The 24,043-nt window shown below is 41.9% G+C and overlaps 1 protein-coding gene across 5 annotated transcripts; it reads right to left on the bottom strand.

Annotated features, from left to right (window-relative positions):
- Nucleotides 1-21: 21 nt before the first annotated feature.
- Nucleotides 22-24,014, bottom strand: usp2a (ubiquitin specific peptidase 2a). 5 transcript variants are annotated; one of them, XM_058079925.1, is made up of 15 exons: nt 23,815-24,002; nt 21,164-21,240; nt 18,143-18,280; nt 16,949-17,732; nt 7,063-7,113; nt 5,369-5,492; nt 4,917-5,028; nt 4,210-4,320; nt 3,455-3,519; nt 3,269-3,372; nt 3,033-3,113; nt 2,872-2,950; nt 2,408-2,512; nt 2,198-2,318; nt 22-1,270 (listed from the first exon to the last, which is right to left on the bottom strand). In XM_058079925.1, the coding sequence occupies exons 4-15, from the start codon at nt 17,669-17,671 to the stop codon at nt 1,186-1,188; spliced, it is 1,761 nt and encodes a 586-aa protein (XP_057935908.1). In that variant the 5' UTR covers nt 17,672-17,732; nt 18,143-18,280; nt 21,164-21,240; nt 23,815-24,002; the 3' UTR covers nt 22-1,185. The 5 variants fall into 5 exon arrangements, with proteins under 5 accessions (XP_057935908.1, XP_057935909.1, XP_057935907.1 ...); XM_058079926.1 differs by lacking the exon at nt 18,143-18,280 and having other exon boundaries at nt 3,033-3,110; nt 23,815-24,014; XM_058079924.1 differs by lacking the exon at nt 18,143-18,280.
- Nucleotides 24,015-24,043: the final 29 nt, after the last annotated feature.

Genomic DNA, 24,043 nt, shown 5'->3' with positions numbered 1-24,043 from the left:
CAATAAATCCAAGCAACACATTTTTTGTGGCCTTTTATTCACATATATTCATAGATACCGAATCATGTTCGACTGCCTCTGTTAAAAAGTGACTCGTTACAACATCCTTTAAGCATAAATATCTCTTTTCTTCCTTGAAACTCGGTACAGAAGTCAAACGAAAACAGTTACGGGTCAGCTTCAGCACCATTGTATAGTACATTCTCTATATTGCATCAGGATATAAAAATATACAGATCATGGGTTTTTTTTATGTGTGTGTCTTCTTTAAAACATTCTTTCCTTGTTGTTCCATGGCATGAAAGGAGAGGAAGACCTCATAATGGGTGATGCGGACTGTTATGGATATTAAGAAATATGAATAGATGAAAACTGTCAATCATTCACAGCACTTTTTAAACATCAGTAGCAGCCACATGTGAGAAGGAGTAGCTCCTTGTTTACAGACACGGGCTGTGTCTCAATTGACGTCAGTACCCAGATGGTGAGCGTGCAGTCCTCAATCCTGCTGAAGGGGAGGGGGCTAACTCGAGTGGTCGCAATTCACAATCAAAAGGAGAGAAGACGCATCATCATTTCCAACAGCAGTGGATTTGAGACAGTGAAAATGAGAGCGTACGCAGTGTGCGTATTGTACTGACGGAAATATTCCATTTGAGACACAGCTGGAGTGTTACGGTGCAGTGGATGCAGGTCTTGTAACCACAACCAAGTTAAAAACATCACACACAAGCGCATTTATCTGATCATGACGATGCGCTAACCACAAATTTAAAAAAAAAAAAAAAACACTGGAAAGCAGAAATGACACAAAAAAATGTTTTGAGGCAACCAAGAAAAAGTGAAGGCGCAGTCAGGAGTTGGGCTTGTGGTGCATAGACTTAGGGGATGCGGGTGGGACTTGTGGGTTCCTCAGGTGAATGGGATTATTGCCCTGTGTCCAGCTAACACACACACACACAAACACACGCGCACACGCACACCTCTACCCTGGATGAGAAAGACAGACAACACAGAAGAAAGCAGGGCTGGTGATCAAAGTTCTTGTGTGCCCTTCTCTCATGTCCACCGCTGACATCCTCCATCCTGGCGCAGGAGCCTTGGTGCGTGCATTGTAACGCTCCTTCCACCATCCATCAAGGGTGGCGCTGCAGTACCTGTTGTCCCCCTCCCGCCCCCCAGGCTTCACATGCGGGAGGAAGGGTTCAGCTCGTAGAACAAGACGTAGCCGTCGCTGCTGCGTACTTGGCTGGAGGACATTGGCGTTACTCTAGAAAGAGCGTTAGAGCATTTATTTTGGTGGGCAGACCATGTGAGACAAACTATAGTGAAGCGTACAGGCTAATCAAAAAATCTGTACATTTTCAGGGACATCAATGCTGAATCATGATAAAAATCAATCAAATCTCTTTTTTATTTTTCTCTTTTGCCATTAAAATTATAATATATTATAATATATATATATAGACACACATTTTATGGTTTTCATTTTAATGGCAAAAGAGAAAAAAAATACAATGAGATTTTTTTTAAACAAAAAAAAATATATTTTTTATATATAAAAAATATATAAAATATATATAATATATATAAAAGAAAAAAATATATATATATACATTTTGTTTTTGTTTACAGAAAATAAGTCATTTTGGTAAAAAGCCCCTTCTTAAATGCAATTCAATAATTAAAACATAAAAATAATAAAAACAATTATTTTGCCTGGAAATACACCTGTTGCTTATATCAAAATGGCCTATTTTTGGAGAAAAATCCATTTAAAAATATGTTTTTAATTGTTTTTATGAGCTATAGTAGTAGTACAATAGTTTTGGGAAAACAATTTTGTGAAAAAAATGTACCAAAATGGTCAATTTAATAGAAAATTTAAAGATTTCATAGAAGTTTTTAGGAAAAATTATAAAATTTTCATGAAAAAAGTCATACATTTTGCATAATAGATGTAAAATGTACAGCATACTTGTACCACACGTCTCCAAGATGTCATGAAATAGGAACACAATGTCCACACCCAAAGCTAAAGTACGCCAAACGGGAAAATATCTGAGTGTCAAGTTTCCACAAAAGATGTGTGGGATTATTGTACATCTTGAATATCAAAGACCCCTTTATCATTTCATTTAATTGCCAACCTTGATTGAATGATGGGCATTGGACACAAAGACAAGCGTTAGGGTACCTGGAGTCATTGAAGGTGTACCACTCCCCGGATGTGGGGTTGCGGCAGTAGGCTGTGTAATGACCCCCCATGGTGGTGCCTGAGTGGTTGGACACTGCATACAGGTTGTAAACTGCATTGCCTGAAACACGACAGACATTAAGACATCAGACATTAAGGCAGGAATGGTCAACATGGCGGTATAGGACGGCGTATTTACAGCAAACTTACTGCTGTTTTCGGAGGCAAACTCCTGCAAGTCTAGATCCTTCATAGGGAAATTCACAAAGGTGGACAATTTGCTGGTTCTTCTCGCTTCTGAAAAGCGTTTGAGGTCTATACAGGAGGGAGGAGTCAAGGAGCAGCTTTATTATATAGTATGTTCTTGATTATTAATATGTTATTGACATTTCTTTCAATCAAATGGGAACAACAATGCAAAATATTGGATAATTGTACAATATGAAGATGACATCAATGCAAAATATCGCATAAATGTGCAATTAGAAGACGACGGCAATGCCAAACGATGAATGGGAGAACTTTGACTATGTTTAAGTAGGTGCTTGTACTATCCTAACAGCTGTATGTATGCCTTGCTCAGCCATACCGGCTAATTTCAATGTGCTAAGTGCTACGCTAGGTGGTAAAAGTCAGCATTTGACGGTCGACACCCCCTCAAGCAAAAAGGATACGCAGGACTAAGATCTTGGGGAACTTCTGTATTGTGAACTTCTTGGTGCATCTTCTCCTTGCTTTGCACTTGTAGCACGTCTGTAGAGAAAAGAAAACAACACCGCTTGGTACTGGAGTACACGCCACGTATGCTCGTACTTCAAAATGTACTGAGACGTACTGGCTTCTCATCTCCGTCAAGAACATCTTCTTTGGTGAAGAGCCGCATGCAGTCCATAAGGCTCACCTCACCATAGCCCTTCTGAGCACAAACAACGATGCATCCACATTAGCACGAAGCGGGAGTCGACATAACCAAAAAGCGATAACAATAGGAGACATTAAACGGGTGCTTTTTGTGAGTTGCTGTGGTAGAATCCACAGTGGCTTATCACCGTATGTGTGGTGTCCATGTACCTTGGCAATAGGCAAAGACAGATCCCAGAAAGGGTCGAAGACAGTCGAGCAGAAACCACAGTGGCTGCAGGTCAGCGAGCTCTTCAGCTGCCCAACAAACAAGTCTGAAAGGCAAGGTTTTTTTTTTTTTAGCAACTCAGCTCCAACGGCAGGCCGGATCAAACCAAACATTAAAATTCTACTCACCAACGATTTTGCTGTCTTCCCTCTCCAGATATTTATTCCACATCCTCTTCCCTTTCTCCTCGTCCCTGATCACAGACAATATAGTACGCTATGAACACGTCTGCCAAGTGCAACAGTTCAAATCACTTGAACGCAACACAGTGTAAATCACTTGAGTTCCCGTTTTAATGTCATGTAGAAGTGACGACTCTGTAGACCGCTCAATGGACTGCAGTGTGTTTAGCCTCACATGCATAAAAAGCATTCGTCAAACTTTTTCCTGATCTAAAGACACACAACTTTTCGCAGTGAAGGCTTTCCCTCATTGCTGTGCCGTTCGCAATTGGACAGCGTAGATGTGTTTGGACGACAGCAGAGGGATTTCGGAAGTTGTAGAGATTAACATGGCCCTCCAACAAGCAGTTAGATAACGTAGTCATACCCAAAAAAGAACTGGGACAACTGGGAGTTGACACGGGAGGAGAATCGGACACACGTAGCTTGAAGTTTGGTACAAACATAAACAAAAACCGAGTTTGTTGTCAGTTCTTCGTCAAGTATAGAAGTGTTGCTTTTGTCCAGCGTTCCTTGAAAGCATCATCGCTGCTGTGAGATGCCATAACGTTCTTTTATATAACTTCTAAAACATAACTCTTCCATCTGTTCAGGGATTATCTTACATTACCAACATCAAGCTAGCAGAAGTGTTTGGGTTGGGAGGACGATTGAGCACCCCCCCCCCCACACACACACACAGAGTCAACATAAATACGTACGATAGGTGATCAAAGTCTTCCACAGTGCCTCTTGGCCTGACTGTGACTCTGTTGACCTCGTTGTGCAGGCCATCCAGGAGAAAGCGCAGAAACTCTTGAGCATCCTGCTGGCTGGAGGATACAGACAACACTACGTCAGACATCGTTTCACTCGGGTATGTGCGGGTACAGTGGACCTAACATACTTAACAGTAGCCATTGCTTATGGAGAATAGGTGAACCTGCAGGAGTTTGGTGAAATCCTTTTCCTCCATTTGCACAAATTAATTCATTCATTTTCTACCGTTTATCCTCACAAGAGTCGCAGGGGTGCTGGAGCCTATCCCAGCTGTCTTCGGGCGAGAGGCGGGGTACACCCTGGACTGGTCGCCAGCCAATCACAGGGCCATTTGCAGAAATATTTATTTTTATGTTTCCATCAATACATCTATCTTCTGTACCGCTTATCGTCTTTAGGGTCGTGGGGGTATGCTGGAGCCTATCCCAGCTGACTTTGGGCGAGAGGCGGGGTACGGTACACCCTGGACTGGTTGCCAGCCAATCGCAAGACATTGACACCCATGGAAAATTTAGTCGCCATTTAACCAGGGGGTACCGTACTTTCAGTATTAGAGCAGTATCGAGGTTCCACCCATTAATTTATTCATTCATTCATTAATTTTCCACTGTATCAGGCAAAACATCATAAAAGGTTAAAGACTGCTTACTTGTATCCTACGAATCTCGGAGCGTATCTCTGGATCTGAGTTTTGAATTCGGACGGACTGACTGCTTCGCTGCTGGTCGACGACCACATGGTTTGTATCAGCTTGGCAAATTCTAGCAACAAAGATAGAGACATAACAATTACTCTGCTGTCAAACAGGCATTATATTTTGCAGAAAGAGCACCGTATTTTCCCAACTAGTCGTCACTTTGATCAGTCGAAAGATGTGAAACAAAATTCCACTAAAAATTAAAACCATTAAAGCCACAAAAGAAGAAGACGAAGGCAGCATAAGTGATAGATATATTTTGATACATAAGTTGCAGGACCAGACAAAGTAAGTGTGACTTATACTTTGGAAAATACGGTACAAATCTTGAGATGCAAATCCCAAGGTTAAGAGGAAAAAGAGTGGGACATGCTCGCCACTCTTCCTGCTCTGACGTCTCTCACCTTCCATGAGGGCTGTGTTGGTGCGGCTGTTGTTGTTAAGGTCTCTTCGGTGCGAGTTGTGCAGGCAGTAGTCTCGTAGGCTGTGTGTGTTGCTGAGACATTGCAGGATGCTGTTCATGAAACACTGCAAAAACACAACAAACTGTTAAACATGGCATGTCATTCCTTTTTGATGAAGACTTCTCATGCACTGGAACCATTAACCTCCACAAGAGGTTGTTTTCACTACTGCTGAATATAATTTAAAGGGCAACAACGCTATATTTGGATGTTAATAATATTAATAGTAATAATCAATAGGGGCTGCACGACGGTCAAGTGGTTAGCGTGCAGACCTCACAGCTAGGAGACCCAAGTACAATCCCACCCTCGGCCATCTCTGTTTGCATGTTCTCCCGTGCATGCGTATTTTCTCTCCGGGTACTCCGGTTTCTGCCCACATTCCAAAAACATGCTAGGTTAATTGGCGACTGCAAATTGTCCATAGGTATGAATGTGAGTATGAATGGTTGTTTGTCTATATGTGCCCTGTGATTGGCTGGCGACCAGTCCAGGGTGTACCCCGCCTCTCACCCGAAGACAGCTGGGATAGGCTCCAGCATCCCCTACGACCCTCTTGAGGATAAGTGGTAGAAAATGAAGGTCCGGGGATCCATGCAATGCAGTATGCTGCTGAGCTAACTAGTTAGCCTCCAATTTATTTACTCTAAACTTAAGAAAAGGTGTCTGTGGGGAATAAAGAAGCCAAAAAAAGTACCACTTCCACACAGAGCTGTGTCATGTGAGACATGACTGGGTTCCATGCAGTGTACAAAATGTCCGTACTGTTACATCCATATTTATATATATACTGCATGGTTGCTTTCATTCATTATTAATGTTATTTACCATCTGTTGCTCGTTTTCATACTGCATTTTTATTTTTACAAAGATAAGTGTGAAGATTGAAGACAATGTGTGAAGACAATTTGATTGTTCCTACTCCAAACATATGTTCCCTTTATGTTCAGCATCTTCAAAATAAAAGTAATGCGATCCAAATATAACTGTGACCTCAGTTCTACATGCAAAAAACCGCCCATGACTGTGGCTCCATTGTATCCAACTAGTGAATCCCCCTTCGTCAACACTACAAGTTCACAACATACACACTGACAGCAACACACATGCAGCATTTATTTTAGGAATTCTCCCAATGCCAGGTGCTTGGTACTAGAGTCTCCACTTCAACAGATGTCAGATGTCTCGCAATAAGTTGCTATGCCAAACGCTAACTGCAATTCTTCTCCAAATTTACATTAAATTTACATTTTTCATGGGACAATTACCAAACGTGCCTGCAGGCCACACAGCTAGGAGGCCCAAGTTCGATTCCACCCTCTGTGTGGAGTTTGCATGTTCTCCCTGTGAATGCATGGGTTTTCTCCGGGTACTCCGGTTTCCTCCCACATTCCAAAAACATGCTAGGTTAATTGGCGACTCCAAATTGTCCATAGGTATGAATGTGAGTGTGAATGGTTGTTTGTGTATATGTGCCCTGTGATTGGCTGGCGACCAGTCCGGGGTCTACCCCGCCTCTCGGCCAAAGACAGCTGGGATAGGCTCCAGCACCCCCGCGACCCTCGTGAGGATAAGTAGTAGAAAATGAATTTTTTTTTTAAATATACCAAAAGTTGTGTGAGAGCCGTACTCACCGTGTTTCCGAGGTTTTTCAGTCCCACCAGACCCTGTGCACTCTTTGAGTTCTGAAAGGAAAATACACAGCATTAGATCAAGCACAATAACTTAACATGATGTTACAATTACATTATACAGTATCACATGATACATCATCATAAAATCATAACGTCATGGCCAGAAGTGATCAATATTGTCCAGCATTTTATTACTGATATCGATATCAACCGATACCCATTTGCTCTTCACTCGTCAGGCCACATGTGGGTAATGAATGAACGCTTCATTTGTTACACTTGTTTTACTTTTATGCCACTGGATGTATTTCACAAATGTAAACCACATCAAATACTCACTAGTAGTTTAATACTAAGCTGCATGCATCTTGTTTTTGCCAAAACTTGAGTCAGCCAAGTACTTCACCGGTCAAAAGGCTGACGCCAAGACTACATCAAACGGATGTTGTGTTGTTATGAGCACAACACTGACATTCATTCTTTCTTTCTTGTGATTTCCAGATGAAATGAACGATAAAGACTCGCCTGACCCTCATGAGCTCATCTTTTTGGCTGTCCTGCTCACTGGACATGCTTGAGTAGAAGTCGTAGGAGAGTAGAACCAAGCGGAACATTGAGGTATTGTACAAACCATACATCAATAATCTTTTGGCCAGGGGTAAATGAGTTTTTGGTAAATGGTAGAAAAGGAACTATTGCCAAGAGCAAAGAGGAAGAAGACAGTGCGGAATTTTAAACGGTTTTTAAATGCATGCTACTCATGTCTTAATACTGCATCCAAGCATCCCAACAAAGATGTTGTTCTCATTGTTCATGGTAAAATTGTTTTCACTAATAAGATTTAAACCGCCTGTCAATTCACGCGTCACGATGCGACGGCAAACAAAATGTAATTACACTTCAACATCCTTTTCCTAAGTACCCTGTCAAAAAGGATTTAAAGATGAATGCCAAAGCTGAACATGACTATTACGACAGCTAATTCCGTTATGCAAATACCGCAGTGATTGTCATACATGAGCAGTTTAATTCGAAGCAGTAATGGGAATTATATGTTATGTGTGTGTGTGTGTGTGTGTGTGTGGGGGGGGGGGTCATATAAAGTCATATAAAGGCATGTTATCGGGGGTGGTGAGCAGTGTTTTTAGGAACAGGAGCACAGTTGAGCTCGACAACACAATTCATAATCCAGGGTTTTTCATATAAATCCATTGAAAATTATGTCAACAAAAGCGGTGGAGCATGTATGTCCATTTGAATGAATTGACCGACACTTCTGTCCACATAAACGGGTTAGCGGTTTCCACTGGAAGAATAACTTAAATAATCTGTAATAATGAATGGCTTGGTGATATATTGACAATACAACTGACAGTTTTCCTGATCTCTGCCCTGTTGCAAGCCTTAGAGTATACTTCTTGTCAACAGCAGTGGAATGCTTTTGGTCCATCTGGTAGCCCTGACCACCAACTACTGATTGGCTGGTGAACCAGCATGAGGCAGAGCAACAGAACAGTCTGTTCTGACCTGCCTCTCAGCTTGGCAGAACATCATAAACAATATCTCCCTCTCACTCCCTCTGAGGCTGCTTATGCCGCTACTGTTAACGTACCCACTCCCGTGTGAGTGGAGTACTTGCTGTCACTGAATGTGTTTGTGTGCAAGAGAGAGAGCATGCTGGCAAGAACACGTCACACAGAAAGTGTCATTTTATTTTTGCCCTCCACACACACACACACACACACACACAAGGAAGAAATCAGTCATCGGAGTTTGTTGTGCCAGCGTGCAGTGATGGGGACTTGGAGCTCTACTTACTCGCCAACACACAAACAAGTACTGTCGTGGAAATAAATCCTCGATCCCTACTCAAGTCCAGAATTTTTAATGGGAGGTCCCGAAGAAAACATTAAATAGTGGTGACCTAAGTGAAATAAGTAACTGAGCAGCAACTACCAATAATTCAGACCCCACAGGCCAATCATGAGGTACACAAATGATTCCTGTCCTCTTAAGAAAGAATTCCTCAGGCTTGTGTTATCACAAAAACAAACAGTCTCTTCCATTCAAACATCCCAATCCCGAGTGGCAAGACCAAAGAGGGGTCAGAGTGTAGACTAGCACAATGCTTTGTTAGTATTAGGGGTGCACAATCGTTTTCGGATCAATAATTATCAGGCGGATGGGGGGGGAATCATAACCGATAAATCAGATTACATTCAAAAAGAGCTCCAATGCTGTCAACGCTTAAACGTCTGCAAACATTCCGCAACGAAGGGGATAAAAACATTGAGGTTCAACACCTCAAACCATATCAGCCACCGGAAAGGCCAGCATTACTACGGCGCCCAGGGCTTGTTTCTATCGCGCATAGACTACTCGATATCTAAGCTGAAATTGTATCATAGGAATAATGATGATCCCTTGGAGCCACTGTTTGGATTTATGAACCGACACCATTTTTTCACGTTTCGTTAATAGTGGAGATACGTATAATATTCGGTTAATACATTCATTCATTCATTTTCTACCGCTTTTCCTCACGAGGGTCGCGGGGGGTGCTGGAGCCTATGCCAGCTGTCTTCGGGTGAGAGGCGAGGTACACCCTGGACTGGTCGCCAGCCAATCACAGGGCACATATAGACAAACAACCATTCACACTCACATTCATACCTATGGACAATTTGGAGTGGTCAATTAACCTAGCATGTTTTTGGAATGTGGGAGGAAACCGGAGTACCCGGAGAAAACCCATGCATGCACGGGAGAACATGCAAACTCCACACAGAGATGGCAGAGGGTGGGAATTGAACCCTGGTCTCCTAGCTGTGAGGTCTATGCGCTAACCACTCATCGGTTAATACATTTTTAACCAAATATTATGCATCCCTAGTTGATATACTCTCACTGTGTTTAAAATCTTCCATGAAATTTCTAGAGGGTCTTGACAAAGTCAGCACAGCATCAAATAATAATCTCCCCCCATTGCACTGCGAGATCCTCTTACTGAGAAGAATGGCTGCCTTTCTGAGAAACAAATACCAGCCTCTTGATCCTCAGAGCTGGCCCCTGGGTTGCATTCAAAGACTGAGAAAGCGTTCTTTCCTTACTTGCTCAAGAATTCAATACTGTTTGGTGTACTCGACTTAGTGTGAGCATGAAGAAATGCACTGGCTTCTTATGTAACACCACTGCTCCTATTCTCCTCATGTGTATTTTACTTTTACAAGGTAAAAAGGTAACAGTCTGTGTTCACATTGCTCTGCAGCCTGAATGCATTTGTGACATACACTGTGTGCAATGCAGGGTACACATAGTAATGTAAAAAAAAAAACTGCAGTGTTCTAGTTGGCTGACTCATGTTGTATTCTCACTGATTGGACAAGTTTTGTCAGATATGCAGACCATTGCGCCTGGTATGCCGCAAGCTTGTTGCACATGGTCAGAGATAAACATACACGCCCTTATGTGGGTGCATGCACATGTCCCAGATTGACAAGCTCAAACACACACACACACACACACACATCAGAGGGAGAACAGAGCACGTTCCCTTGCCACGCTGGTTGTGGACAAGGGGAGGGAGGAGTGGAGGACGTGGAGGCATATGACAGGTCGAGGGAGGTGGGGGTAGCAGGTGGACAACAAAACATCAAGCGTGTCAACCAAGCTGAATGCGCTGGCCAGCACCAGAGTCCACTCTAATATGATTTTCACGTTACATAACAAGCTGACGCATGGCATTCTCCACGCCGTCACTCTGTAACAAGATTTGTCCCGTTTGATGACAAACACAGCTTAAAATTAGACATTTAACCGACACTTTGCTAACATTCACACTTTTAAGATGAAGCAGTCTTTTTTGTCCTTCAGGGTACAACTGCTAATTATGGGACATAACCAATTAAGTTTTATTTATATTCAATACTTGAAAAGTGGCACGGTTACATGGTCTGTTAATAGTACGCCGTGCCTAATACTGCTGCAGAACAAACCACTTAAGTCAGCCGAGCTTTTGTCTATGTGACCCACGCATCAAGTTCCGATCTGCCGCGCTCATTGCTGACATTGTCATACACGATTGATGGCTTTTCTTGACATAACAGTTGAGACTTTGAAACAAACAGGTTGCGTTTATGTCAACATGTGTTGTAGTATTATCAGCTTCATCATTATCGCTAAGCAGCATGACACGCGTGACAGCAATATAACTACTGTCCAGTCACACACCGTTAGAACGTGCACTCAGTGACTTTCCTGTTCAGTGCAAAGTACACTTCAAAAAAATAAAAATATGGCAGTACAGTATTAACCTGGAGGCTACCCCTGCAACTAACAAAATGCACCCCTTCCATGTTTTTTTGGATTGTTAGCCATCGGAAAAAACTTGAATGTCATAGCCGCTGTACTGATGGGTCCTTCTCAAACAAAACGACTCTTTGAGGTGGAGGATGGGACCCGGTTCTCTAACGTAAACGAGCAGCCACTTTTTCTTCAAGTATCAACACTGACCAAGCTGTGAAGGTAAGGAAAATGAGCAGCAGGAAACAAAAGCTGATGTACTTTCTGTTTCTGAATGCCAATCCTGGACATTTACAAATAGAATCAAATTGGACCTTCATGTGTAATTGAGATGGGTCTATGTTGTGTTTGTTTTTCTTGGAATCTGGAAGCATATGTACATCTGATAGAATTTTATTTTCACATTAGAAATGTATTTTAGGCTGCACAGTGGACAAGTGGTTAGCGCGCAGATCTCACAGCTAGGAAAGCTGATTTCAATCCCACCCTCGGCCATCTCTGTGTGGAGTTTGCATGTTCTCCCCGGGTACTCCGGGTTCCTCCCACATTCCAAAAACATGCTAGGTTAATTGGCGATTCCAAATTGTCCATAGGTATGAATGTGAGTGTGAATGGTTGTTTGTCTATATGTGCCCTGTGATTGGCTGGCCACCAGTCCAGGGTGTACCCCGCCTCTCGTCCGAAGACAGCTGGGATAGGCTCCAGCACCCACCGCGACCCTCGTAAGGATAAGCGGTAGAAAATGAACACATGAATGAAAGGTATTTTACATGTATCATAGAGTCAACTGTTTTTAGGGAGCCAAGCCAAAAGAAACGGCTCCGTTAAAGGAGCCAAAATTCCCATCACTATGTCGTTGACATCCATCATTACAACACTGGAGGAGCAGCTCTGTTAGATAAGAGTATAAAGTACAAATATGCACAAATGAGGAAAATAAAGTCTGTATTATCGCCCATTCTCCTTATGTCTCCGGCAAAAGTCACAAGTAAATGTGCGAGCAATGGCTTAAGTGAGACAGTCCGAGGGGTATTAATTCATAATTTCATGTCATTTTTTGTGTAAAATGTGTACTAGACGTACACATTTGACAGTGGTAAAAAACGTGTATATTTGCAGTACACATGAAGGAATCCTTGTCTGTATTTTTGCTCCTGTGCTGAGCAGGATAGTAGAGCAATTGTAGTGTTGCCTATGCTGAGGATTAAGCGTGGTTACATAAGCAGTGACCTGCTTGTATGGGCCTACTGGCAAAGTGGTGTACATCAGCTTAAGAGAGAGGCTTAATAATGACTCACTTTGAAATCAACCATACACCATTTTTCAGCAAATACAGAACATCGCCCGTAATGTAGTACATTTGGAATTTTTTAAATCAAAGCCGATGCCTTTTTGTGGAAATCCCCCACAAAACAAAAAAACGATAAGTTTTTGACATCGCATATAAGCCGGATTTCACCTTGAATATCAGTTCTTTACAAAACGCATAGCCGTACGTTAACCGAAGGACGTCTATAACGACGACGTCTTACCTTGGCTTGGTTGATGAGGAGCCCCACGAATGTTGACACCAGCACCGAGCCGGACATGCTGCCTTTTCTCCGCATCTCTTGCTTAAGAAAAGGGAACGTGGCCGCTGCCGGCGGTGGTTCCTCCGGCACAGTGACCGTGTATGACTGTCGCATGCTCGGCATGTCGAGGGAAGGATGAAGCCGACTAACACAAGCCAGTGTTGCGGGTCTACGACGTGCTCCTGTTGGCTACCGTGCCGTCTTCTGGTCGCTGTGTCGCCACACGGCTCTTCATTCATTAAAACATGGACCCCCGGCTTAAATAGCACTTACAGTGTGATTTCAACCAAGAGAGTATTTAACGAAGCTCTAGAATACACAAAATAATCCGCTACGACGCCCATTAATACTTCTCCCATTCAGTTTGACAGCTCGCTCGGTCCACCCCTTTAACATCCAGTGGAAGCGTTTAATAGTGTGTGGGCGGGCCGATACAGAAGTCCATACCAAGGATTGAATCGGCATCGGACCGATACACACGTGATACACTCGATATTTTTCAATTCGTGTCTATTTTCACAAAATCTGTTTTTGTTGTGTTGTGTCAGATATTTTATTGTTAGATTGTTAGTGAATAACTGACAAATATAAATATAAATATAAATATAAATATAAATATAAATATAAATATAAATATAAATATAAATATAAATATAAATATAAATATAAATATAAATATAAATATAAATATAAATATAAATATAAATATAAATATAAATATAAATAATGAATATATCAGTGAATAACTGGTAGTGTCAAAAAGCCCAAGGATATGAATAAGAGCCACTAGCCACTATTGTGTACTGTTGACTTGAAGCTATCTTACGTAATAAAAACCAATTGTTTGATTTGCTGATATTGTTACATTGGCTTAGATTGTTGTAGTTATTTACAGTATTGTTCGCAAATGTATTTTTTAATAAGTTCTCATCCATGTTTATTTTCACAAATATCAGTGCTTTTGTTTTGTTGTTCATATTGTTACTTTGTTGAAATTGTTGTATAAACAATACCGCATTTGGGAATAATTCCTAAGACATAATAATTCCTCGGTCTCTGGTGGCAAAAAGCCCAATTAAAAAAAACAAACTTGTATTTACTGGGTATCAGATCAATATAGACGAGCTGTGGGAGAAACAATTAACTTATAAATATATTTATCACAAAATATACGTGAACTTAACTCAAAGACCTAAAACTGTTTCTGTGTACTCAAAAGGCCTAGTTCTCTCAAATATTGTTCACAAATCTGTTACTTTCTCCTTTGCCGAGATAATACTAATTGAACAAAACAGAAGTGTGGGGTGGCCTTCTGTTGTGGCCAGCCAAAGACACACCTATGAAATAATCATGCTGTCTAAATAGCATCTTGATATGCCACACCGTCAAGGTGGAAGAAGAACTGTATATAACAGCTGAACGTTTATACATAAAATCACAATATCAAATACTCCATGATATTAGGGGGAAAAAAATAATCGGTATCAATATCAAATAATACTGTCCCAGTATTTACTTGGTGTCAAATAGATATCAATATTTGCAGTATCACCCACACCTAGTAAGTAAGGCCTGCCCGTCAACAGACGTCAGAGCCCGCCCCCTGAGCAAACTGTTTACGTCAGAGACCAGCCCCCTCCTACCAGAAGGACCCTTCAGGCTGCAAGGTACCATGATTCACCATGATTTTGTCATCGTGTGGTCATGTTATGTCTCATTGGTACAAGAGTACAACGTGAAAGTAAACAGGCAATGAAACATGACACCATGTTGGGAATAGAGCTGTCCATCAATCAAAGGGGGAGAAGGAAACATGAGTCAACCCTGCCCTAAAGTGGCCAACTGATGTGAGGATGCACATTGTGGCTTTGATTGGCCAACACAGGCCTGACTTCCCCCACTGGATGATCACAGATGTTGTATTCAGCTTTAATATTCACTTAATATATATAGACTCCCTTAAGGGAACTTAGATCTCATTTCTAAATCACAAAAACAAAAAATATAAGATTATTTTTGAGAAAACACCACTTATAATCAACATTCCTACACTGAGTTTAATTGCTGACACCAGCTCATTTAGGAGAGTCGAAGGGAATGTGTGGGAGACTCCCAAGACAGAATGAAGTGCTCCATGTAATGTTCAATAACTGAATGATGTCTTCAGAACAAACTGTGCAAGTTAACTTATCATGCACAGCAATGTTTATCCGACTCAATTTAACAGCATGAATGCTCCATGCATCTATTTTCTCTTTTGTGTTCAAGGGTTGGTGTTGGAGCTGATGTCAGGCGAAAGGCAGACCCTGGACTGGAATAAGTAACATAATTATACCCGCCAGCCCCTAATACCTAATCTTATATAACTAAACTAAGACATGGCACAAGACTGTGGGTTTTCAACCAGGTATAAGCCGTCGGATGAAGATGGTTTATGAAGTAGTGCAGTCTAAAAATATTCATTCACGTCTAGACCATTCATTCATTCATTTTCTACCGCTTTTCCTTATAAGGATCGCGGGGGTGCTGGAGCCTATCCCAGCTGTCTTCTAGTGAGAAGTGGACTGGTCGCCAGCCAATCACAGGGCACATATAGACAAACAACCATTCACACTTACATTCATACCTATGGACAATTTGGAATGTGGGAGGAACCGGAGTACCCGGAGAAAACCCATGCATGCACGGGGAGAACATGCAAACTCCACACAGAGATGGCCGAGGGTGGAATTGAACCCTAGTCTCCTAGCTGTGAGGTCTGCGCACTAACCACTCGACCGCAATGCAGGGTACAGCTTGACCAGGTATGTCCAAACATTTTCCAATAGGGGGCACATACAGAAAAAATTAATAATGCAGGAGCGCATGGGATAAATCTCATGGGATTGGAACTCTGCATAGTCACAGGAAAATCCTCTGTAATTCGCAAGCAATAGCCAACAACTAGCTTGACAACACAGTACAAATTAACTAGCACTGAAGTAGCACTAACCTAAGAACTGACAATAGTCCTCATAGATGATCACGGTAAAAGTTCTACCCAAAGTTCTCAACACAATCTCCCCAAAATAGTGTAAATATGCCACAAAACAACCTTTGATGTCAAACACTCGTCCTGCACACATCTGGCAATCTTCAACAAATCTTCAGCATATCTCATACAACTTCAGTTCCGTAAACATCTCAAACAGGAGTGCCTTTTTTTTTACCAAGAGGCCGCAGTGGTCACTTTAATAGTCTGTCATTTTGTTGACTAAAAAATATGCTAAAACCAATTCAATGCATATCAAGAAATGCAGTGCCAGGACTATTCAACTCAATTGTTAGAGAGAACAAGCTAACTTTACTATCTACCGTCATGCAATATATTCCCACCAGTCAAAGATCTTCTATAGGACAGGAGTGGTGTGCTGTTTTTAAGACGTTCCTGCAAAAACGCTTGTCAAAGATCCTCTACAAGTATGGACTATTCTGTTGTTTTTACCGGACAACTGCAAAAACGCTAGTCCAAGATCCTCTATGGAATCGCTGTTTTTAAAACGACATTATTATGACAACAAGAGCGGTCTCCTGTTTTTTAGGAACTTCTGCAAAAACACCATAGATACTCTATGTGACAGAAGCGTTCATTTTTTAAGTACCTTTTGTAAATAATGCAAAAGGTTAAAGATCCTCAAGAGAGCACTGTTTTGAAGGACCTAATACAAACACGGTAGTCCACCAGAATTGGGTCACCTGTGGTTTCCACTTTAGAGGAAGCTCAGGTATCACTAACATGACCTTATTTGCCCTACTCTACTCTTGTAGAGTAAGACCTGCATGTTACTTGAGGTTTGCATGATGTTATTATTCACATGGAAAAACTTTGCTCAGGTGCCTTCACATTTATCTAAACAACAGCGCCCTCACTTGTTCAAAATGGGAAGCTGCAAAGCTTTGTGGAACATATGGCAGCATCTTCTCTTAATACATCCTCAAATCAGTGCACCATTCCAAGACCAATGTGCTCTTACCGTGGAGTCCCTAGTGGGGGACATGGGCATGCCACTAGTGCTTGGCTCCCACGTTGAAGAACTGTATGACCTGCTGCTGCTGCTCAAGGCCTCCTTGGTGGAGCTCCATGACAGGGCCTCCTGAGTTGTGCTCCGTGACAGGCCTGAGGAATTGGCGCCATGGGAGGTAGGCGCGTCACTGGCCCGACTGCGGTAGCTCCTCGAGGCGCCGGAGGAGGAAGAAGGGCTGGATGAGGATGAGGCGTCATTGAGGCCCAGAGAAGCCAAGTCCCTGCTTAAGTCACTCTGGGATGCTGATTTTCGTCGATTGAGCGACATTCTGGAGGCCACCGGTGAGGAGGAGAGGTAGCTGGACTGGGCTGAGGGGGACGAATAGGAGCTGTATGCAGTGTAGGTTGACCCCCCGCTAAGTCCAGAACCCGCATAGCTCTTGACAGGGGTTCGACTGAGGCTTTCACTGCGGCGGTTGCTGCTGCTGCTGCTGTTGCTACTCCCGAGGATGTCAGTCCGTGGGATGACCCGGCCGCGGTCTGGGGTGCTGTAGTTTCGACTCAGGTAGCTGGAAGAGGCGTAACCTGAGGAGGAGGTAGGGGACTTGTAAGAGGACAACCTGTTCCGCTCGCCGTAGGAGCTAAGGCTGGGGGTTATGGGGCTGTAGGAGCTGTAGTGGCTGGTGTAGGACGGGCCAGCGTAGCGCTTGGCGGCGGAGGACACGTGGGACATGCTGGCAGTGCTGCTGGGTTCTCAGCCGCAGGGGAAGACGGCCTGTGGAAGACTGCATTGACTGCAGCCCAGACACAAAGTAGTGTTAGAGTTCAAATCTACACAAAAAGTGTACACACAAGTCATACATATCTCCATAGCAACGCTAAAAAACATGCACTTACACACATGGCTGTCAGTGTTCAACAAAAAAAAGTCATTTCCAAAGTGGTGCCAAACCAACACGTCACACGTTATATGGACAAGGAGCCTTTGGCGTCACTGCTGCGTCAGTTTGCAAGGTGTACAGTGACCCGCCCCCACCCCGACCCCCCCTTAAACTCCCGCAGAAGCACCCTGCGTCTCTATGAAACCACATAAAAACCGCAGTCGCTTTGTGGCTTTTTCTTTAAGAGCTGCAGTGTCTACAGTGTCGCCTTTTAACTTTCCATTTATTTCATTGAATTGAACTAATCTGCATCGAGCTCAAACCTCGTCATTCCAGAATGCGATGGGGTGGTGGATGCATTTGCCAATGCGGCCGTGACGTCAGCGATGCACGTGATTTCCTAGTCCGTGCAGATTAAAACTGTGCCGACTTTAGCAGCCAGCGTCGCGTCGGCTGACGAACTAAGGGCAAACACATGATAAAGACGACGTTAAAAGCATCATGTACGTTTTTGGACTTGATACCAAAATCAATAAGGTCACATTTGTTCTACATTGACCGCTGTGGGTTATCGTTTAACGTCTACATCGGTGTACTGTATCTTCTATTTCCCATACTCAACGACTTCCGGTTGGGCGGATCGATTAGGATATCAACAGAATTGATACCACGGGTAGTAGAACTATCGGAATGTTTTCAGTTCTCTTATTTATTTTCACAAATATCTGTTTTTAGTTGTGTTGATCATGTTGTTACAATGTTAATATTGTTATTTATTTTTGCTGAAATACACAATTATTGCACATTATAGTATTATTTAGGTTCATATTACCAATCATAACACAGATAGTTTTTTACTTTTTAACGTTTTCACAATCATTGATTTAATTTTGCATTTTTTCTTTGAATGTATTGTTAATATTATTACAAATTGTATTATAATAAAAATTGTGATATCATACTATCCCTTTTATTTCAATTGGTTGAGCAAAATAAAGTCAACATTGCTAAATATGTTCCAAGTGCTCCCCCGGTAATTTAGCATTTTACCTTTGAATGTATTGTTTATATAATTACAAATTGTATTATAATAAAAAAATATTGTGATATCATACTGTCCCTTTTATTTCAATTGGTTGACCAAAATAAAGTCAACATTGCAAAATATATTCCAAGTGCTCCCCCGGTAATTTATAATTTTATCTTTGAATGTATTGTTTATATAATTAGAAATTGTATTATAATAAATTATTATTGTGATATCATACTACCCCTTTTATTTCAATTGGTAGAGTGAAATAAAGTCAACATTGCAAAATATGTTCCAAGTGCTCCCCTGGTGGCCATTTATGGCAACGGCTTCGAACATCAGCAGTTAGCCGGTTAGGTTGGCTTGCTAGCAGGTGTCAGCGCTTGTGACTGGTTTATTTCAAGGGATCTGTACCCCTCGCCTGTCCGACTTCAAGTTGAAGGTGTCAGCAAGCTGTTCTGATGTTGTGTTCAGGTGTAGTCAGGAAAAAAACGATCAAAACTCGTAGCCACAGCAGATCTCTTGCAGTGTATCTCCTGTCCGGTCAACAACAACAAAATATGCATAGCAAATCTGAAAACTATTGATCCCATCAATGTATCTGTTTACCAGGAGAGTTCATACAGTTGCGTTTAGATGATGTCAGCACTGTGTCACTGACCAACAACTGAATAAATAAAAGTGTCAGGTGTTGCAGATCTGTGTGGAAATTCGGTGCGGGAGGTTCCTTGTCTGTATCAGCGTGTCTTATGTTTTTTACCAGACAGTATACTTTCTTGCTCTCTTGTCAGTCGGCCTTCTCTGAGCGAACCTTATCGTAGTTCCCTTCCTGCTCCACTCTATCTCTGCCCTCATTCTCTCTGATCAAATCAATAATTTAAAAACTGACTAGGCAGGCAGGCGGCATTCAAAACACACAAATGCAGGTCAAGCCGCAGGTAAACCCTTAGCGTTCCGAGGGCCTGCTGCAACTTATTCTGCTGAGATTGAACTGATATACAGCACATTAATTAAAATTACAGCTGGAGGCTACTTAAAAACAAACTTTAGACTAGTTGTACTGTAAACTTTAATGACATGTCACCTTCAAAGCCACAGAGTATTCCAACTGCAGGTAAAAGTCAGGTTGAAAAATCAAGTCTAGTATTATTACTATTATGATATCAGTGTATTCCAACTGCAGGTAAAAGCCAGACAAGAAGGTAGAAGTTGGGGTTAAGAATTCAGCTTGTTATCTTTGATAAGAGTATTTTAGGTATGACTTTTGGCCGTTTAAAAAAAAAAATCCCATAGTGCTAAGGGGTTAATTACATGCAGTAAATTCATGATGAAAATCCACACAGTAGCCAATATGGAAGTCGGTGAGCTGTGCTCGGTTTGTGGCTTACAAGTGACTATATATACTTTGAAATGTGAGCAGATAGGATATTGCTGATGTCTGTGAAGGCCACCCTGACGCCCGCTTTCAGCACATCAGCTGCAAAACTGCTTCATATCAAACTCGGCTCGACGACTTGACAACTTGATCTCAGCCCACCCTACACTTGAATAAAACACTGCACAGTGGCTGTTCTGGCTTGAATGACTCCTGGGCGGATCGACGCTGTGGCGCCACCCGCCCCACCCCCAATTTGGAGTAACTTTTCATTACAAATAAGCTCGGACAGCACATCGTAAACCAGACAAATTTACCGTATTTTCTGGACTATAAGTCGCTCTGGAGTCTCACAAGGCCAAAAATGCATAATTAGGTAGAAAAAAACATACATAACTCGCACTGGAGTAAAAGTTGCATTTTTTGCAGTTAATTTATTTTACAAACTACTTGACCAAAACAGACATTACGTCATCTTGGAAGGCAAGTTCTAACATTAATAAAAGAATAGAGAACAGGCTGAATAGGTGTAAGATATGCTAACACAATGCTTATTCAGCTACACAAAAAATAAACATGAACAGAAAAGGTGTCCAGTGTTTATGTAACATAAACATTTTTTTCATTTATAAGTCGCTCTGGAGTATAAGTCGCAGGAACAGCCAACCTATGAAAAAAAGTGTGACTTATCGTCCGGAAAATACGGTATATGCTGGCCAACATTTGCAAGCACAGTTGCACAGTTCGCCACATAGCTGAGGAAATATCTGGCAATCGGTGTCAGTCCCACAACTTAAAACAATCCACAGAACCCACAGTACAACCCACAGAAGCCAGCGTGGGTTTAGGGTACACACTGTATATGGACGGCTGTATTGGACAGGTGAGTGTGATTGACGGTTTCAAAACTGAGCTGCAACAAATGTGTGATGCCATTACCTGCCGTAGCAGTTCCCATAGACTGTGAAGCTTTTGCTGTCCCACAGAGTCCCTGTGCTTTGCGACACTGATCCCACCTGAGGAAACATAAGGATACATTACATGTTGTACCAGGCAACGCATGCCAAAGCAGTGAGTGGGCAACAGAGCCGGCATTTAGAAGACTGCAAAGAACCGATGCTCTTAACAGTTTCACTTTAAAGCAGGAAATTTGGATGACTGCTTTGGTTTCATTTTACGACCCAATTACAAATCATATACTTTCATAATCCACTGCAAATTTATGTATTAGATATTAGGGGTGGGTGCTACTGCAGATTATCCAATACCAAGTAAACCAATATTGGTACTTTAAACTGATTTTTTTGTTGATTTTTTTTAAATTTGAGTTAAAAATGTTTTTATCATAAACTTGTTGAACAATTCAATGCTATAAATACAAAATTACAATATTCCCTTGCATTACATCAAGCATTGAAGCAAAATACTGTATAGTCAATAGTCCAAAATAACAAACAAATGGGCTCTCATTCAAATATTTTGGCTTTTTGTCCCCATAGAGCCCTTCTGTGTCTCGATAAAAATATAGAATATTTAAACTACACCAAAAAAAGTGAAAATAAATAAAGAAGAGAACAAAAATATTCATCTTGTCACATTGATCTCCATTCGATACTGATACCACCCTGGGTATCGATACAGTATTGTTATTATATGTTAGTTGCGATGAGCTAACCATTAATAAAAATAGAATACGATTATCTATTATAACTTCCCATGGTAAGCACACACAAAAAAACACAAGAAGAATAGTTTAGTTGCTTTATCAGGCGCTCACCGTCGTTGTTTTGAACGGTCCGGCCAATGGACAGACAGACTGCTTGGGAGGCTGTGGCGTGTGAGAGGATAGTCTGAGCACAGCCGTTCAGAATGCCATAGATCAAGTTACAGAGCTGGTAAATATAGCAGAAACCTATGACCTCCGTGGGTCACTCAAGACCCACAGGCGCTCCACCTTGCTTTTAAAGGACCGCCGTTCCAGCTTTTTGTAAGTCCAAAGTGGGCTACCAGACAAAGGAAGTTGACTTTGGATGGGATCTTTGTTGGCTCCGGGAAATAATGCCAGTGGCATAGCTGCTCTATTTGTATTTGAATTCACATTGCTAAGTAACATGCAGCGACATACACTATTTCACCTCATAAAATATAAATTTGTGTGCATTTTATTCAGCACATGCCGGGTGCACAGATTTTAATTATGATGTGCAACATCCATGTACTTACAACAGTGTTTCCCCGACCATTACATGAGGGCCCTCCCCACCAACAGCAACTGTGCAGGAGCGATTGCAATACAGTTGGCTTCACTGTGTGCATGTTAGTGTTGCTTTTGGCCCCATGCCTGCACCCCCCCCCAAACACAGAGGAGTTGCATTAAAATTAGTGCACGTGCATGTTTCTATTGGTTAGGAGTTATCTTTATTATTAGAGGTGGCTGATGCTGCATATTCTGGTATTGATTAGCTACCCAATAAATACAAGGACAGTGTTGCTATTAAAAATATTGCCACTCATACTGTTTTTTTTTGTCTATAATTTCGTTGATCATAATTATAATCAGGACTCCAAATTGTCCATAGATATGAATGTGAGTGTGAATGGTTGTTTGTCTATATGTGCCCTGTGATTGGCTGGCGACCAGTCCAGGGTGTACCCCGCCTCTCGCCCAAAGACAGCTGGGATAGGCTCCAGCACCCCCTGCGACCCTCGTGAGGAAAAGCGGTAGAAAATATATAACAATAACCATATAACAATATTGATATTGAACAATATCAACATTGTACAAAATATGAACTCGACAACAAAAAAAATACAATAAACTTATAAATATTGATCTCATCACACTATAAATACCATTGATATTTGGATCGATCCACCCACTCCAAACCATTGTGTGGAGAGAATTTCAGTAGCAATACACTACAGTTTGAGTCAATTTTTTTGTAATATGAATAGGGCTGCAATTGTTTGTACACCTAGGAGTTTGATTCAAATATTCAACATAAGCAAAATGTACAAAATGAGTCAATCCATTCATATTTCTTCAGTAGCACACATACTACTGTATATAAAAAGCCGTTGGAAGCCGAAAGAGCCGAGTCCTCTCTTGGAGTCGAGCCAAAAGAGCTGACTCTCACAAACGAGCCGAACATCCCATCACTAGCTGCTCACTCAGAACCAGTCCGACCCAGCTAATAACACAAGGAACATCTGACTGTAGGGGGCGGGGATGGTAGTCCAAAGAGTGCTTCACCACTAAAGGCAACATACACGTTGAATAATGGAACGTTTACAAAATCATTATAGTGTAATTATATGTATTAAATTTAAACGGTCTTACGGGAAGCTACACTTGCTATTATGATTAGCTAGCGTATAGTAAAAGTAAGCGATATCTAATAGTGTACGCTAATACCAATACCAATAGTTCCGCCATTGTACTACTTTTACACTCTTTCTACCATTGAAACAGTTTCCCTGTTTTGTTTCAAGCAAACCCCCCAAAGAGAACACAAATGCCAATGTTTCCATGGTTTTGAGGACTGGCTCGAACGCCTCCTTTTCGTGTGACGGTGACCGTATTCACTCACCCAGCAGCGGATCCGAGCACACAACGAAACGCCTCCAAAAGTAGTTTACTTCTACTGTTGTCTTCGTCCTTACATAAGTTGAGGTGTCCGCCGGTGTTTGACATAAACCCACCGTCAACCAACACTGGAATCCCGTCGTTTCTTCAATGCAGTAGTAGTTTCAGCAACCAAGTAACGGTGCGTTCTCTTTAACCGTGACGTCAATCCGTCAGCAGTACTCCACGTTGAT

This window comes from Doryrhamphus excisus, chromosome 8, assembly GCF_030265055.1.
Source record: "Doryrhamphus excisus isolate RoL2022-K1 chromosome 8, RoL_Dexc_1.0, whole genome shotgun sequence".
In the NCBI taxonomy this organism is placed as follows: domain Eukaryota; kingdom Metazoa; phylum Chordata; class Actinopteri; order Syngnathiformes; family Syngnathidae; genus Doryrhamphus; species Doryrhamphus excisus.
The sequence above is the reverse complement of the archived record's forward strand: the minus strand, read 5'-3'. Positions and strand labels throughout refer to the sequence as shown.